Consider the following 15216-nt stretch of genomic DNA (forward strand, 5'->3'; position numbering starts at 1 on the left):
TGTACAGATTGCTCTCTCGTCATGGTCCAAAGCCTCCTAGATCTCCCGGTTGCAGCCCCATTCTCCACGGCCAATTGGGCATAATGCGCAGGCATGGCCCGGCCATACCTACCCGCCTGCCGGGTTCTGCGCCTGCTACCAGGAGATCTAGGAGGCTTTGGACCACAGCGAGGGAGCTATCTGCGTGGAGGGGACTGGAGGAAGCACCAGGTTTGTATAAAACTTTTCTTTTCCCTCGTCTCCGGTACACTTTAAAGCAAATCTGAAAATAAACTGGTTAGATAATAAATTGTTTGTGTAGTACAGATAATAAATAGAACATGAATAGCAAAGAAAAAGAGTCTCATGTTTTCCAACACAGGAAAAGTTGTTACCTATACAAAAGAGCTGCTCTGAACTATTCGATCAACTTCAAACTGAGTCCTGTTTTCTGCATAACTCAACAGTTCAACAGCCAATTAACAGTGAGACATACCTATACCTGGATAACCTATACTGGAGGCACCTATACACCTATACCTGGATAACCTATACTGGGGGCACCTATACCTGGCTAGCCTTTACTGGGGCACCTATACCGGGCTCACTTAAACTGCGGGCACCTATACCTGGATAACCTATACTGGGGGGCTAAATACCACATGTACTTGAGCCCACCGGGGGAAGGGGATTGTGCAATTTTGACACCCTTTCTCTGGGAGCAAATTTAGCCTAGACACAGCCTTGATCCTGTGCTATGCATTGAGGACAGTGTAAACCAGCCTTAGACCTCACACTGCACACTGAAAACCCGAAGCTTTTTTCACAATGCACTGCTATGGAAAGTTAAAAAGCATCCGTTTTTCAGCGTGTAATGTAAAAGAGGCCTTAAGGTTGGAAGTATTGTGGCAGTCATCAAAATGATAGCTGGACAACTGACTGCAGCAGTTCCCAGCAGATGCTTTATGAGGGATATCTGGACCGCTGTAATTGAGAAGAACAGTGTAATATAAATTAAATGTGGTTTAATCTGTTTGTGCTGGTCAGTGAAGCGATGTTCCTTTATCCTCTTCTCCAATGAAAAAGTAAAAAAAAAAAAAGAGATACTTTTATTGAATAAATATCCCTAGAGGAGCACTTGTGAAATACTTGGGATCACTATAAACTTTTATTAACTATGCCAGATATACTTGGGAACAAATGACTTCTCTCAAACTGGGGTTTAACAGCATACATCATAATCAATAACAGCTGTATCAAGCTTTGTATTTATTGATGTTGCCTTAGGAAAGTATGCAGTGCAGTGCTCCATTAAGAAGACTTATAAAACGAATTCCAGCTCCACTAAGGTAAATGCAAAATGTACATATATATTATATTACATTGCAGGCGTTAGGAGGTTTACATGTCCTATGCAGGGTTAGCAAAGAAATCTGGTAGTACCATGATGGTGGTATTCATTTGCTGAGTTCCTGCAGATGTAGTACACATCCTTCCTGGTTGCCATGCCAACAGAACAGTTCTGTGTTTTTTGAACATGCTGTGGCATTACTTGCTTTTGTAATGTCTCGTTCCTCCTTTTTGTCAAGATGGGCACTAATGGTCCAATTTCTAGTCAAAAAATAGTTTGAGCGATCAGAATTTGTGATCGGAAGAAAAATCGTTCACTACACCATCAACAAACCAATCTTTGCTTCCTATCTATCACAACCAATCAAGAAAAGCAAAATTTTGGTTTGACAAAAATCCAATCGGACGACTATTTTTATAATCGTTCTTAATCGATTGTGCCCATCAACTGAGATCATTTTCAACCAATCCAATCAGAATTTCTGATCGCTCGAACGATTTTTCGCTAGAAATTGGACCATTAGTGGCCACCTTCAGACAGATCTTTCACAACTGTTCTCTACTAGCTCCAGTGCATCATTTTGAACACTTTGATCTTGAGACATTACTCAGTAGAATCATTTTTTTTCAGACATGAATAAAGATCACAGGCACAGAGTAAATTCTTGTATGTTTATTTTAAATTTGTTAAAGAGAAACTCCGACCAAGAATTGAACTTATCCCAATCAGTAGCTGATACCCCCTTTTACATGAGAAATCTATTACTTTTCACAAACAGACCATCAGGGGGCGCTGTATGACTGATATTGTGGTGAAACCCCTCCCACAATAAACTCTGAGGACCGTGGTACTCCTGGCATTTTCCTGTCTGTGAACCGTGTTGCATTGTGGGAAATAGCGGTTTCCAACTGCCAAAAAAGCATGCAGCAGCTACATCACCTGCCAACAGTAAAAATGTCACCATGTACTAAATGTCAGAATATAAATCAGGGATTTAAAAGATTTTACAATGGGCAAACACTGACTAAATCATTTATACATACAGTAATTGTTGTAAAAATGAAGCACTTTTTTTAATTACATTATTTTCACTGGAGTTCCTCTTTAACATGAAAAGCCTAGAAACAGCAGCCTTACCAAGAGGAACCCATTAACAGTACACTCTCCTGAGCGATCAACCATACAATCGATCGGGTGCCGTTAACGGTGACATTTACAATGAAGACCATTCTATCGCTTTATTGATTGTTCTATTGATCTGATTTTTTTTTTAGTCTGATCGGATTTATTATAATAGTAGAACCTAGAAGTGGATGTGCATGGATGTGCACTCTCCCCAACCACCATCACAGGGAATAAGGATAAATAAGTATAGGGAGTGCTTTTTAAGAATACCTGTAAAAATCTGAATGCAAAAAAACGTAGTACTTTATTTTATTTCTCTATTTTCCCCGAAAATCTTAGTGTGAATTTGCCCTGAATCTTTATAACATCATCACATGGTCTAAGAGTGTTAACGTCACAAGGGCAGAGAGAATAGAATATTAACAGGGTTTAGAGATGGAATTTCATTTCATGCATATTTTCATTAACTCTAAGAAAATTAAAGCACAGCTGAATGGGAAAAAAGTACGGTAATTTTTTTTACCTACATGGCTTCTTCCAGTCCCCCATAATCTTTCAGGTCCCTCTGTATCTTCTGGGTTCCCCCTCTGAAAGATCTGCGTATGGAACTTCAGTCGCAGCCACTGCATATGCACAGTCCCGCCCATGAACCTTCTCGATCACGCTGATCCCATAGCGTTCTTGTGCATGTGCATGAATTGCGCATGAGCAGAATTCTGGCAGCCACAAGAGCGCAATAGAGGAGGCGCACAACAGGATCACACGCATGCATAGCAGTGACAACTCAAGTTCCAGCTGAAAATTTTTCTGATGGGGCAGTGGCACAATGGAGCGGACACCGGGAGACCTGGAAGACTACAGGGGCTGGAGAAAGCTCCAGGAAAGTGTGCTTTAAGGGACACCTGAAGTCAGAGGAATATCCAAGCTACCATATTTCTTTACTTTTTTAATGAGTACAAATTGCCTGGCTGTCCTGCCGATCCTCTTCCTCTAGTAACTTTAGCCACAGACCCTGAACATGCAGATCAGGTGTTTAGTACTGCGTTTGCTGCATGCTGGTTTCCGGTGCACAATTCAGACACTACTGCAGCCAAACCGGTCAGCAGGACAGCCAGGCAGCTGGTATGGTTTAAAAAGAAAACCAATATGGCAGCCTTTATATCACTTTCACTTCAGTTTCCTTTTAAGAATAATGTAAACTTAAATTAGAAATGAATGGATTAGCAATGATGATTTTCACTTATTTCCATCCCCTCACACTACTGCAGAGATGCTGTGTATGTCCATCCATAGGCCATCAGTAAAAAATGGGGGAAGGGTACTTTTTTCAATGGAGAAGGAGGCTAAAATATTAGCAACTCCACAAGGGAGTCTGAAAAGCCACAAGGAAATGAGAAAAACAACGAAAGACAATATCACTTCTCCTATTCTACAATTTTTATCTCCAAATGTTACATTTTCAGCAAATTTAGAATCACAACTTTGAAATTAAAATTGGTTTTGACAAATGTGACAACTCATTTCTAATGAGTATCAACTAATTTCCAGGAAAATGCTGTAAATATGTCAGATAAGAATAACTTTTCTTTCTTATATTGTTGCAATTTAACCTGAAATGTAATGCACATATTTCTCAGTGCGTAAACGTACATTTTTCACCATATTAAAACAAGATTCTTTTTAGCAAGGAAAACAATACCTCTCACAATTCCCACATACAATCACGTTTTTCTTTTCTCCTTTTCAGACTTGATGAGTTATCTGAGTTGAGGAATATTGTTTCTCTGACCTCCAGTTTAACCTTTCATTCTGCCTTCAGCAAGGTGTTCAATAACCAAGAGCCCTAAGCTGATATCAGTAGAGAAGCTTATTGTTAAGCCAGTTAATCCTTCAACCTTGCCAGCTTCACGCTTTTGAGCATCAGAATTTTTGTTTCTGTTGAAAATGCATTACTTGTAGAATATTTTGTTTCGCATTTATTGGTATTCGTGTTATTATATGTAAGAGAAGGTAGCACATCTTTTCTACAACCTCTCTGCATAGCAACACAACCAGGAAAACAGAATTAGGTTCTGAATTCCTGTATTTTTAAGCACTCACAGAAATCTGTGGTGGGGTATATTAGACATTCTTACCACTGTGACAGTGCTGTCGTCTGTATAAAATAGTGCCTCATGTTAGAGATGGCCTATCGGATTCAAAGAATTCTGACTCGCATGCAAATGTCATGCAAACTGTACGCAGCTTAAACCTGGACCAACAATCACCAAGGGATGATCCCTAATTGCAAGATCTTGGTGATTTATCTGTAAATCATTGAAAGCATTGCCCAGAGAACAACCTTAAACCTTAAAAATATTTAGTTGCACCACTGTAACACATACAAAGATAAATAAACACTCCTTCAAACCTATCAGCATTTCAGTGCATGCTTTTCAGCCTTCTCTTTGCATAACTAGGGTTATACTGGGGGCAGCCATTAGCAATTCCTCTATTGCTGGACACCACCTACTCCACCAGTTTGCCGGATTTTGTCCGGCAATTTGAAAGGAAGGGAGGGGTTCCTACAATAAATGTAAAATATTTTAGATTTGTCATCATGCAACTGAAAAAAGGCTGCTATTTATTATTATAATTTAGAAAATAGATTTTATTTCTGAAATCTTCTTTAATTTGGGTCCACTTTAAAGGACAACTATCAAAGTTAATTAAAACTCTACATGCCGCATATATTTCCAGTAATTACTAGCAAATAGCCATACAAAGGCTTTTTTTTTCATGTTTTATGTGAAGAAAATGACATTTACTGAAAACAGTTTTCACTGTGGGCATTACTATGGAGAACTGTGTCAAGCACATCCAGCATACACTGGCTCTAATAATGCGAGTAAAATTTGTTCAGAATGATAGAAAGCAGAAATATAGCTTCAAATGTGTAAATAATCATCAGCTGCAGCTCTGTGTGTTTTTCTGTCTCTCTCTGCCACACAGTGTAAAGTAAACCGTTTACAGTACAGCTCTGTTTCCCCCTCCCCCGATGCCGACACAAATTGTTACAAACAGCTGGAAAACAAGGCATTTTTTTCACACAGGCTGTGATGAGAGACCTCTGAAAAGCTCTCTAGTGTTGCTGGCTAAAAGCTCTATAGGTATGTGGGCTTTACAGAAGAACAATTTCTTTGATAGTAGTTATTCAATGTGTTTCAACTCGCAGGGGTTTACTTATGAGGTTACATGTAACAAATTACATCCAATTTAAATAAGGGAGGGTCCCCAATGCAAAAACATGGGTTTAACCTCCTTAGCGGTAACCCCGTGTGTGACACGGGGTAAGCCGCCGGAGGGTGCCGCTCAGGCCCTGCTGGGCCGATTTGCTTAATTTTTTTTTTGCTGGACGCAGCTAGCACTTTGCTAGCTGCGCCAGCACCCCGATCGCCGCCGCCGCGCGCCCGATCGCCGCTATCCGGTGCGGCGCGCGGCCCCCCCCCCCCCCAGACCCCGAGCGCTGCCTGGCCAATCAGTGCCAGGCAGCGCCGAGGGGTGGATCGGGTCTCCCAATGACGTCCCGACGTCGCTGACGTCGGTGACGTCATCCCGCCCCGTCGCCATGGCGACGGGGGAAGCCCTCCAGGAAATCCCGTTCTTTGAACGGGATTTCCTGATCGCCTATCGCCGGAGGCGATCGGCGGGGCTGGGGGGATGCCGCTGAGCAGCGGCTATCATGTAGCGAGCCCTCGGCTCGCTACATGATAAAAAAAAAAAAATAAATAAAAAAAACTGTTGCGCTTCCCCCTGGCGGTATTTTTCATACCGCCAAGGGGGTTAAAGGACCTGCTACATTTTTTGGGAACGGAATGCAAAATGTCAGGTGCACGGATACAATTAAAGCATATGAGAACAGACAGTGTTCATTCTGACCTGGCTGGTTGCCGCGTCCGCTTCAATTCCCCTATTCAGTCACCACCACAAAAAATATCCACGTGTCCCCTAGTTCTGCTGCTGCTGACACATTTGCACAGTCCCAGTAAAACGGATTGGTGCCAGGCAGAAGAATTGCAAAAGACCTAATTCGTTCATGGTTGACCAGTGAAAATTTTCCCTGTTGCTAGGTAGGATTGGTCTATTGTAACCCAATGTGGAGCGCCATGCTCCTCCCAACTTCTGGTCCATTTATCGGCTTAGGGATTGAGCAGATGAGTCAGCAGCAGCGGAACAGAGGGACATGTGAGTATTTGCATGGTGGGAGACAGCGGCAGAACGAACAGCGGAGCATATGCAAAACAGATGGCAGCGGAGTGCATTTTACTGTGCCATTTTGCATCCACTCTAATGGTAACCAAGTCTAGCTCAGCTGCAGCACTCTCTGCTTCCAAGAATCAACACAGATCAGAAAAGAGCCTTCAGTTGATTGACAGCTATATTGTGACTGCCAGAGACACCCCTTAAATATTAAGCCGAAGGGCTTTTGGGTGTATTACCATAACCAGCAGATGCCTGGAGGTTTTCCTGGGGTTCTGCAGAGACTAAGCATAGTCACTGTTCTTATTAATGAAAATTCATGGTGACTAGAGACCCCAGGATCTCAGAAGTTGCAAAAATGTTGAGGAGTCTTTAACAAGAAAAAAATATAGAAACAAGAATATAGGGGCTATTTATGGCCTCTTGGTTGTATTACAATCTTCCCATTCTACAGGGTTGAATTACTAAACTATAGCTTTCCACAGAAATTTCCTGGATCAAACTGGGCAGACACGGACAGTTGGCCTACCCCTCAGCTCACAGCTGTTCCGTCACTGAGGGTAGGTTTCCACTAACGCGAATTCGCATGCGTTGTCTGCATGCAAATTCGCAAAACCAATACAAGTGGATGGGCCTGTTTCCACTTGTCAGGAATTCTGTGCGGTTTGCTGTGCAGAAAAAATTTGCATGCCACAGCCGTCAGAATTCACGTGCCGCACGCGAATCGCCGCTAATGTAATGTAATAGGAGAACCGCAAACATGTTAGTCTTGCGGTTTTCCCCTCGCGTTTCCGCATGAAAACCCATGTCAATGCTTGCCGGCTAATCCGCACCCGCATGCGGATTTGTTGACGCATTTTCCGCGGCGGGATCGCAACACACAAGTGGAAACGTACCCTGACATTTCAATCCTAGTTTGATAAACAGCCAGCTAATTCTCTAGCTGCATACAGACAATCCCAGTGAACACCTGGACAGCCTGGTGCATGGAAGATGCCAGAGTTCACTGGCCATTTGTAAATCTTCTTCTACATGTATTTATATCTACTGTATATTTAGCTCATGTGTAATTATTTATTTTGTATGTCAGTCAATACTCTTGAAATGGATAGGAATTGGAGAAGGTGACTCCTGACTATAAAAGGAGATTTTAAAGTAGCACTAAATACCTTGCCAGAGGCAACCTGTCTGTGCAATCATAATATTTTTGTTTCATCCGGCTTAACGTAACATCAATACTGCTTCTATGCAATTGCAGTTCCTCCTCATGACTCCTTCAAGTTCATCCACAAAGCTCTTTCAGTGTCACAGTTACAACAATGGAAAAGATGGGCTCATCTCATGTTTGACAAAGCGCTTGTAGACAACAATGTGTCCACTAACATCTTTAAATAAGCTTTGGAACATTATACACTTTGAAATGTGGTGGCTGGATAGTGTAATGGTTAAGGGCTCTGCCTCTGACACAGGAGACCTGGGTTCGAATCTCGGCTCTGCCTGTTCAGTAAGCCAGCCCCTATTCAGTAGGAGACCTTGGGCAAGACTCCCTAACACTGCTACTGCCTATAGAGCGCGTCCTAGTGGCTGCAGCTCTGGCGCTTTGAGTCCGCCAGGAGAAAAGCGCGATATAAATGTTCTGTGTTTGTTTGTTTGTTTGTTGAAATCAGTCACATCCCTGAAGGAATATCACAATATATACCATACTAATGTTTTTTTTTTTTTTTTTATCTGAGCGTAGATTAGAGTGAAAGAACAATGAATATGTGTTTTCACCATATGGTTTATCAGTAAATATACAGTTTTTCCTCAAAGTTTAACAAACAAAGCGGCAAAAAATCACAACTGAGCCCTTATTTTACCAGGACAATCCAGTATGTAGAATTATGGGGCATATCCACTAAATTGCACCAAAATTGCCATGTACAGGCAGCCCAGTACTTACACAAGTTACATAGTGAGTGTTGCCCAAACAGCACAACTAGTTACTAGGGTATTCTATACCAATGCACAAGTTACCCACAGTAAGTAATAGGAGTTGCGCTATTTGCGCAACACGCACTACGTAACTTGTGTAAGTACTGATAAATTTGCCAAGCACTGCCTGCAAATGACAATTCTACTGCTATTATGTGAATATGCCTTGTTGTGACATTAGATGTGCTACTTCTAACTTGGGAGAAGTTTTCAAGCTTTTAAAGAGAGGAAAACTATACATTACGATATATACTAGAGCAGGGGTAGGGAACCTATGGCTTCGGGAGCCAGATGTGGCTCTTTTGATGGCTACATCTGGCTCACAGACAAATCAGTAGGGGTTGATGCACTAAGCTACACTGCTCAAGCAGCGGAGCTTAGTGTGGCAGTGCAAGTAAAATTTTCAAAGTAGTGCATGCTACTGCTGTAGCATGCACTACTAACTTACTCATACTCCCCCTAAAACTAACAGCGGCTCCAATTGTCCCACTCTGGACCCTGTCAGGTCTAGTGACTTTGTAGAAGGACATCCCCGCACTTTGACTGACTTGACAGGCAGCCTGTTGGACCAAAGTGCGGGCATCTCATCCTACAAAGTGAATCAATCCCCAAGTCACCTAGCTAATTGTAGAAGCTGTTAGTTGGTATTTCTCCTGTCTGGCTCTCAGGGAAATTGCTGACACTTCCGCCGCCCTGGCGGATCAACTGTATACACCTCACCATGGCAACAGGGACGTGATCCCTACTGTTCCAGTTTGAAACATATTGTATGGCTCTCACGGAATTACATTTTAAAATATGTGGCGTTTATGGCTCGTTCTGACAAAAAGGTTCCCGACCCCTGTACTAGAGGGTAAACTGACTTCCCATCTGCAGTATTATCCAAGAGAACAGGTAGGAATGGTTGACTGAATTATAAAAGGAGTGGGTCTTTGCCTCCCCCAATCCCTTTGCTATTCCACATGCTATGTCTTTGTGTGATTATAAGTCTTTGAAGAGACCTTGGGATTATGTATATCCTCAGGAATAATACAGTGTTCTTCTGTTTGTGCCATGAGAGTTGAGGTCTATATAAGGCATTGATGAGACCTTGAGATTGCGCATTTACTAGGGAATAATACAGTGTTGTTCCATTTCTTTTTCTTGCTGTTTGAATAGCACAAATTGCGTAAAGATTCATATATATCTGACCTGTGGCACCCATTTTGAAGACACAAAACTGGTGACTTCTATAACAGGCAGTCCTGCTTCTGATAGGCGGTTGATTAGTTCTATTTTTATGTTGGTTGGCACAAATTCCTAAAGGGAAAAAATAAACACATGGTTATACAATATGTTTAGAAGCTTTTTTTTCTATTCACAAAAATGCCAAATATCCCTAGACTTTTCGGTTGGTGTCTATAAGAGTTATTCACATCAATACAATATATTTCTTTCATATTCTTTATTTACATGGCAGTTTTTTCCCCCTAAAATAAACAAACTGCTGACAGTCAAGTTTTAATATATAACAGCAAACATTGAACTTCAAGCATATAAAATAGGCCCACTCAATAAAGAGGAGGTAGTTCATTATTACTATTGTATGGGACCATTTATATGAAATTGTATACGTAGCGTTTTTTCTGATGGTTTTATTGTTTTTACCATGGTTCTCTTATTGTCATGAATAAACTTCTCCAGCCCTCAGCCTGTGAAAACTTCACTCCCCTCTCCTCCTCCCTCCTCCCCTCTGCCTCTGAAATCAATGGCTACTAACCTCCTCCTCCTCCTGCCCAGACTGAGCTCCCATAAGCCCTTGCTATATGGGACTCAGAGTGGCAATGGAGAAGCTGTGGGAGAGGCTTGTTTAGTTTATAGGGAATTTGAGTATTAAAACAAACAAAAAAAAGTATTTGGCTTGAGGAATGCCATATAAACTATATGAAAGGAACACAATTATGCAATGAGTAAAAGTTTATCTCAGATCCACTTTAAACAATGCTATATTGGATTTGGTCTCTGTTATAGCTCATCTGTGTATCATAGGCTTAATGTTCATAACACACTGGCAGACTGAACTGACTACTGCTATCGGTTATAGCAACAGTATTTACCAACAGTGCAAAACTAAAGTGGATGAGAAGCAGTGATATGAAGCAGTGTGCTGACCAGGAAGCTGTTATGGGGTAATGGCCATTGATCACAGTTGACAAACAGGATGCAGGAGAGGAGAAAGATTAATGAGTACACTACACGGGAGGTAAGTATTACATATGTATTTTTATTTTGACTTTTAATTTTCAGTTCAGGTTTGCTTTAAAAAAAGCTTTCATGTAAATCAAACATCCCATTTTTCCTGAACACCCAATTGAATGTTTGAAATCAACACAACAAGCCTTCATTGTAAATTGACATCATTAACCACTTGAGGAATGGGGTGTTAAACCCCCCTAGTGACAAGGCCATTTTTTACTAATTGGGCCACTGCAGCTTTAAGCTCTAGCTGCAGGGCCGCACAACTCAGCACACAAGTGATCCCCCCCCCTTTTCTCCCCGCCAACAGAGCTCTCCGTTGGTGAGGTCTGATCGCTCTCCAGTTATTAATTTTTAAATAAAGTTCACCTTTTTTTTATTTTATATCCTTCCCTCACTCCCCCTGCCAGCCAGTCAGCGTGATCGGTCGTGGGCTTCAGCCTATGAAAGCCGATCACTTTTGTGCCTGCCAGAGGGACCGACATGTCACACAGCTGTCCCCAGTACAGCGCTGCTGCAGATCGCAGCACTGTGCAATGTTTATAGAAGGTGATTTCGCAATCTAACAGTCTTGGAGTGACGATCGCTGCTGGGAGACTGAAATAAATCTCCCCATAAGAAGCCGTTCACGTCAGTCGGCGTGGAGCAGTGCTGGGGCTGCCGCCGCGCTCACACCAATTTGCTTGGAGCGGTCGGCAAGAAGTTAAACTGCCTGTATTGTATTGTTGGTACATTCAGCTGATTTAATAAAAAATTGCCAGGCCAATCTGCCAATATGTGGCTAGCTTCATTCTGACTGCTCCTGTTTCTTTACACGAACAAAAAAAAAAACCCCACATGCTGGCAGGTTAATTGGATTGTCTTATATAAATGTTCATGACCAAAAGTTCTACAGGCACTTGTATTGCCCTGAGGAAGTGGGCTAAGACCTGTGAAACGCATTGTCTACCATGCATGAATAAACATTACTTTTTCCATTAAATTATGGTTTCTCCTTCTGAGAAGGTACAAAATTATGCTTCTCATATATACAACATCTTGTAGTATCATATCATCAAGGGGCGCCATTACCAGTGTTTTTTAGTATAGCCCATACCCCATAAGGTTTTTTTCAGGCACTAGGCCCTTTAGTCATCACAACTAATCCAAAAGAGCCACCGACCAGCATCTGCACCAACAGACTTGGGACACCGAGCAGGGGCGGTTATATTTCTGAAGGGTCAGACGGTGGTTGCAAATTTTGCAACCCACCCTTGTTAGTATAATACTCATACACGTGTGCTTACATCCCTTTGTCTAACGATACTGCACCATTGGGCTCCTAGTCTCTCTCATTCACAGAGACTTGGAGGTTATGAGTAACCATCAAGGATCAACAAAAGACAGGGCCTTAGGCAGAGCAAACTGCCTGCCAGTTTATTAATTGAAAAGGTGATCAAGCGTTTGAACAATTTAGTCAGGCAGGTGAAAGACAAAAAGGAATTTTGCTACTGCAACAGTGGCTTGGCTTTTATCTGTAGTCAACATTACAGTACCCCCAATTTCCCCAAAATACCAGTATTAAGCACCTGGTTTTCACCAGATACCATAACTAAAGTGTCATGTACAACATTTAGTTAACAAAGTGTCTCCAGGAATCAAAAATAGGTGTCTGTACTCTAGAATAATGCTTACTGTCACGTTTCCTCACGTATTAGGATTAGTTTTGGGTAAGCCCCCAGTTACCAGAATCTGCAATACATGTACTACTAGATATCAAAATTGGTTATCCATTTGCCCCCAGATACCAATCCTAAGTAGCCGAGACTCCCCAGGTTGCACAACACCAGAATTGTGTAGCCATGTGTTTCCTACTGTAGATACCAAAATTAAGCTGCCCATGTACCCTCAGTTTCCAGAAATAAGTATTCAAGTCTTAAATTGTCATGTACCCTAAATACCAGAATCAAGGGTCCAAATGTACCTGAGTGGCAGAATTAAGAAGGCCCTTCAAACACCAGGTTTAAGTTGCCATGTGTCCCCAAATACTAAAAAAAAAGAAACTATGTCCCCCAAATAGAGGATTAAGGTAGTCGTGTAACCTGTAGATACCAAAATTAAAGGACACCTGAGGTGAAAATAAACTGATGAGATAAACAATTGTTTCTATCCAAACTATCCAAATAGTATCTTTCCATTGATCATTTCACAATTGTTTCTATCTGTCTACTAATGACTTTTTTAGAATTCCGCTGTTTTATTCTCTGTCAACTATCAACTGATAAAGTAGTCTCAACTGAATGATATAGTCCTTCTCATAGTCAAAGTTCTAAACCAAAATATATTAACTATTGACCTAATTAACCCATCACCTGCACTCAGAAGCTATTCTCTGTCAGGAAGATTTTTCTTGGCTGTAATTCCTTATCAGTACGGGTTTTGCTATAGTCCGACTTGGTCTCCATTTGAGAGAAAATTTCACTTGCATAACTAATGTTTAACTCTTTCAGGCAGAAAAGGAACGCAACATATGGTAGTTATTTGTGTGTTTGGCAGTGGCGTAGCAATAGGGGTTGCAGAGGTAGCGACGCATCGGGGCCCTGAGGGGCCCTCCCTCAAGCAAAATATTAGCTTGCTATTGGCCTTGTGTTGGTAATAATCACTTCTATAGATGCTTTAAATAGTAGTAATCATTAACAAACTGTTCCCCATCCCCTACTTGCGTCTCTGACACTGTAGTTGTCCTAAGCAGGTTTTGGTGCGCCGTATCAATTGTTAAGTTTAGAGTGCTTGGGGGGCCTCATGTAAAACGTGCACCGGGGCCCATAGCTCCTTAGCTATGCCACTGGTGTTTGGCACCGTACTGTCTATCGTCACTTCAAGTATTATTAGTAACCAAGTACCCAGATATAAGGATTGGCTAGCCATTTACCCCCATTTATCACAATTAAGGTGACATGTTGCTCCTGTTGCCTTCAACTCCAACTGCTGCCTCTCCCACAACCATTTCCCCATTCAAATTTAGCCAGCAAGCAGAACATAGTAAAGTGGTTTACTCACTTGTCCGACACTACACTCCTTCCTCCAATATTAATAATGTGCTCTTCATCATGTTGTCTTCCTGGCATGTCATGATTTCTCTGCTTCATGTTTAGTTTGATTACACAAGCTGGCAAGTCACAAAAGCAGTAACAAAGCTGTGGCAAGCCCTAGAGATCAGACATGTTGGTACTGGAGGAGTGAGAAATATGTTTGGCAGGACACACAAGTTAACACCTCCACCATGTTCTGCTCACTGCTCTGCCCTAGGAAGGGGAAATTCTGATCCTACACTACATCATACCTTATAAAGAAAAAAAAACAGGTAAGCCTGGTCTGAGGGAGCTGCCTAGGCTCTCTTGTGGAAGATCGAGGCCTGCAACCAGAAAAAGAAACCTGCTGCCTAAGGGTTCTTCAATTGCAATCGTACTGAGGAAGGGACTCCATATATATTTTGCAGACCATGACCACCCAGTCAGAAAGCATAGGCTGTAAAATGTACGTATTTGTTTGTGCTTTAATTTACCATTTCATTTTGCAGTCCATCTCTTGGCCCAACTTCTACTATTTTCACATATTGAGGAAAACCTGTTGCATGGGTTTCCTAAAAAACAAAAACATTTTATATGATCATTTTCAAAAACAGACATGTCCATGAAATTAAATCCTGAATTTGATGAGCAATCTATAACAATAGTTTAGCACACAGTGACAAAATGAACAAACAGTATTCATCTTTTTTAAAGCGTATCAGACACCGCCCGGTGCCAATTCCAGCACGTACAATAGGAGGATGTATGCACCGCCCGGCGCCCAGTTCAGCTTGTACAGTAGGAGGAGAGGACTGTGTATCGTGGGCGCAGTGTCCCTTCTCCTCATCGTTGCCACGGTAACGTCCATCACATCCTCTCCTTCCGATTTGCCGCTGGGGCTGACGGGGGTGGGCGGGTATTGGAGAGGAGGAGGAACCGTGTGTATGTAGGCTGAGCCCATCCATTGTCACACACAAACAATGTGGGAGTGGCTGACTGCGTGCACTGTGCTGAGGGGGCAGACCCGAGGCAGGCAGGCAAGACAGAGGCAGTCACAGAACTGCAAGTTATAAATAATAAGATAATTAGAACTGAACTGTGTACTTTTTAACCTCTGCCTGTTTTTAGAACTGTTAAAATGAGTATTTTGTTTTGCTGTGCAGACTTGGGAGCCCTTCTCTTACCTGTGTTCTGATTATCTAAAATGTGTCCCTATCACTATACTGCTGCAGGGAGGGGGGCAGTTCTATTGGATATTTTTTA

General features: G+C 42.0%; 1 protein-coding gene across 8 annotated transcripts in view; it reads right to left on the reverse strand.

The window, feature by feature from the left end:
* HMGCLL1 (3-hydroxy-3-methylglutaryl-CoA lyase like 1) overlaps positions 1-15216 on the reverse strand; it is a 296565-nt gene that overhangs the window by 168866 nt on the left and 112483 nt on the right. For 7 of the 8 annotated variants that reach the window (XM_068281395.1, XM_068281396.1, XM_068281391.1 and 4 more), the window contains 2 exons: positions 14448-14525; positions 9860-9967 (listed from right to left, as the gene is read on the reverse strand). In XM_068281395.1, the coding sequence (XP_068137496.1) occupies positions 9860-9967; positions 14448-14525 (186 nt within the window). Of the gene's footprint in view, positions 1-1422; positions 1447-9859; positions 9968-14447; positions 14526-15216 lie in introns of those variants that run through there. The other variant, XM_068281397.1, reaches the window with a different exon arrangement.

The sequence above is a fragment of the Hyperolius riggenbachi genome, chromosome 4 (assembly GCF_040937935.1).
Source record: "Hyperolius riggenbachi isolate aHypRig1 chromosome 4, aHypRig1.pri, whole genome shotgun sequence".
Lineage (NCBI taxonomy): Eukaryota > Metazoa > Chordata > Amphibia > Anura > Hyperoliidae > Hyperolius > Hyperolius riggenbachi.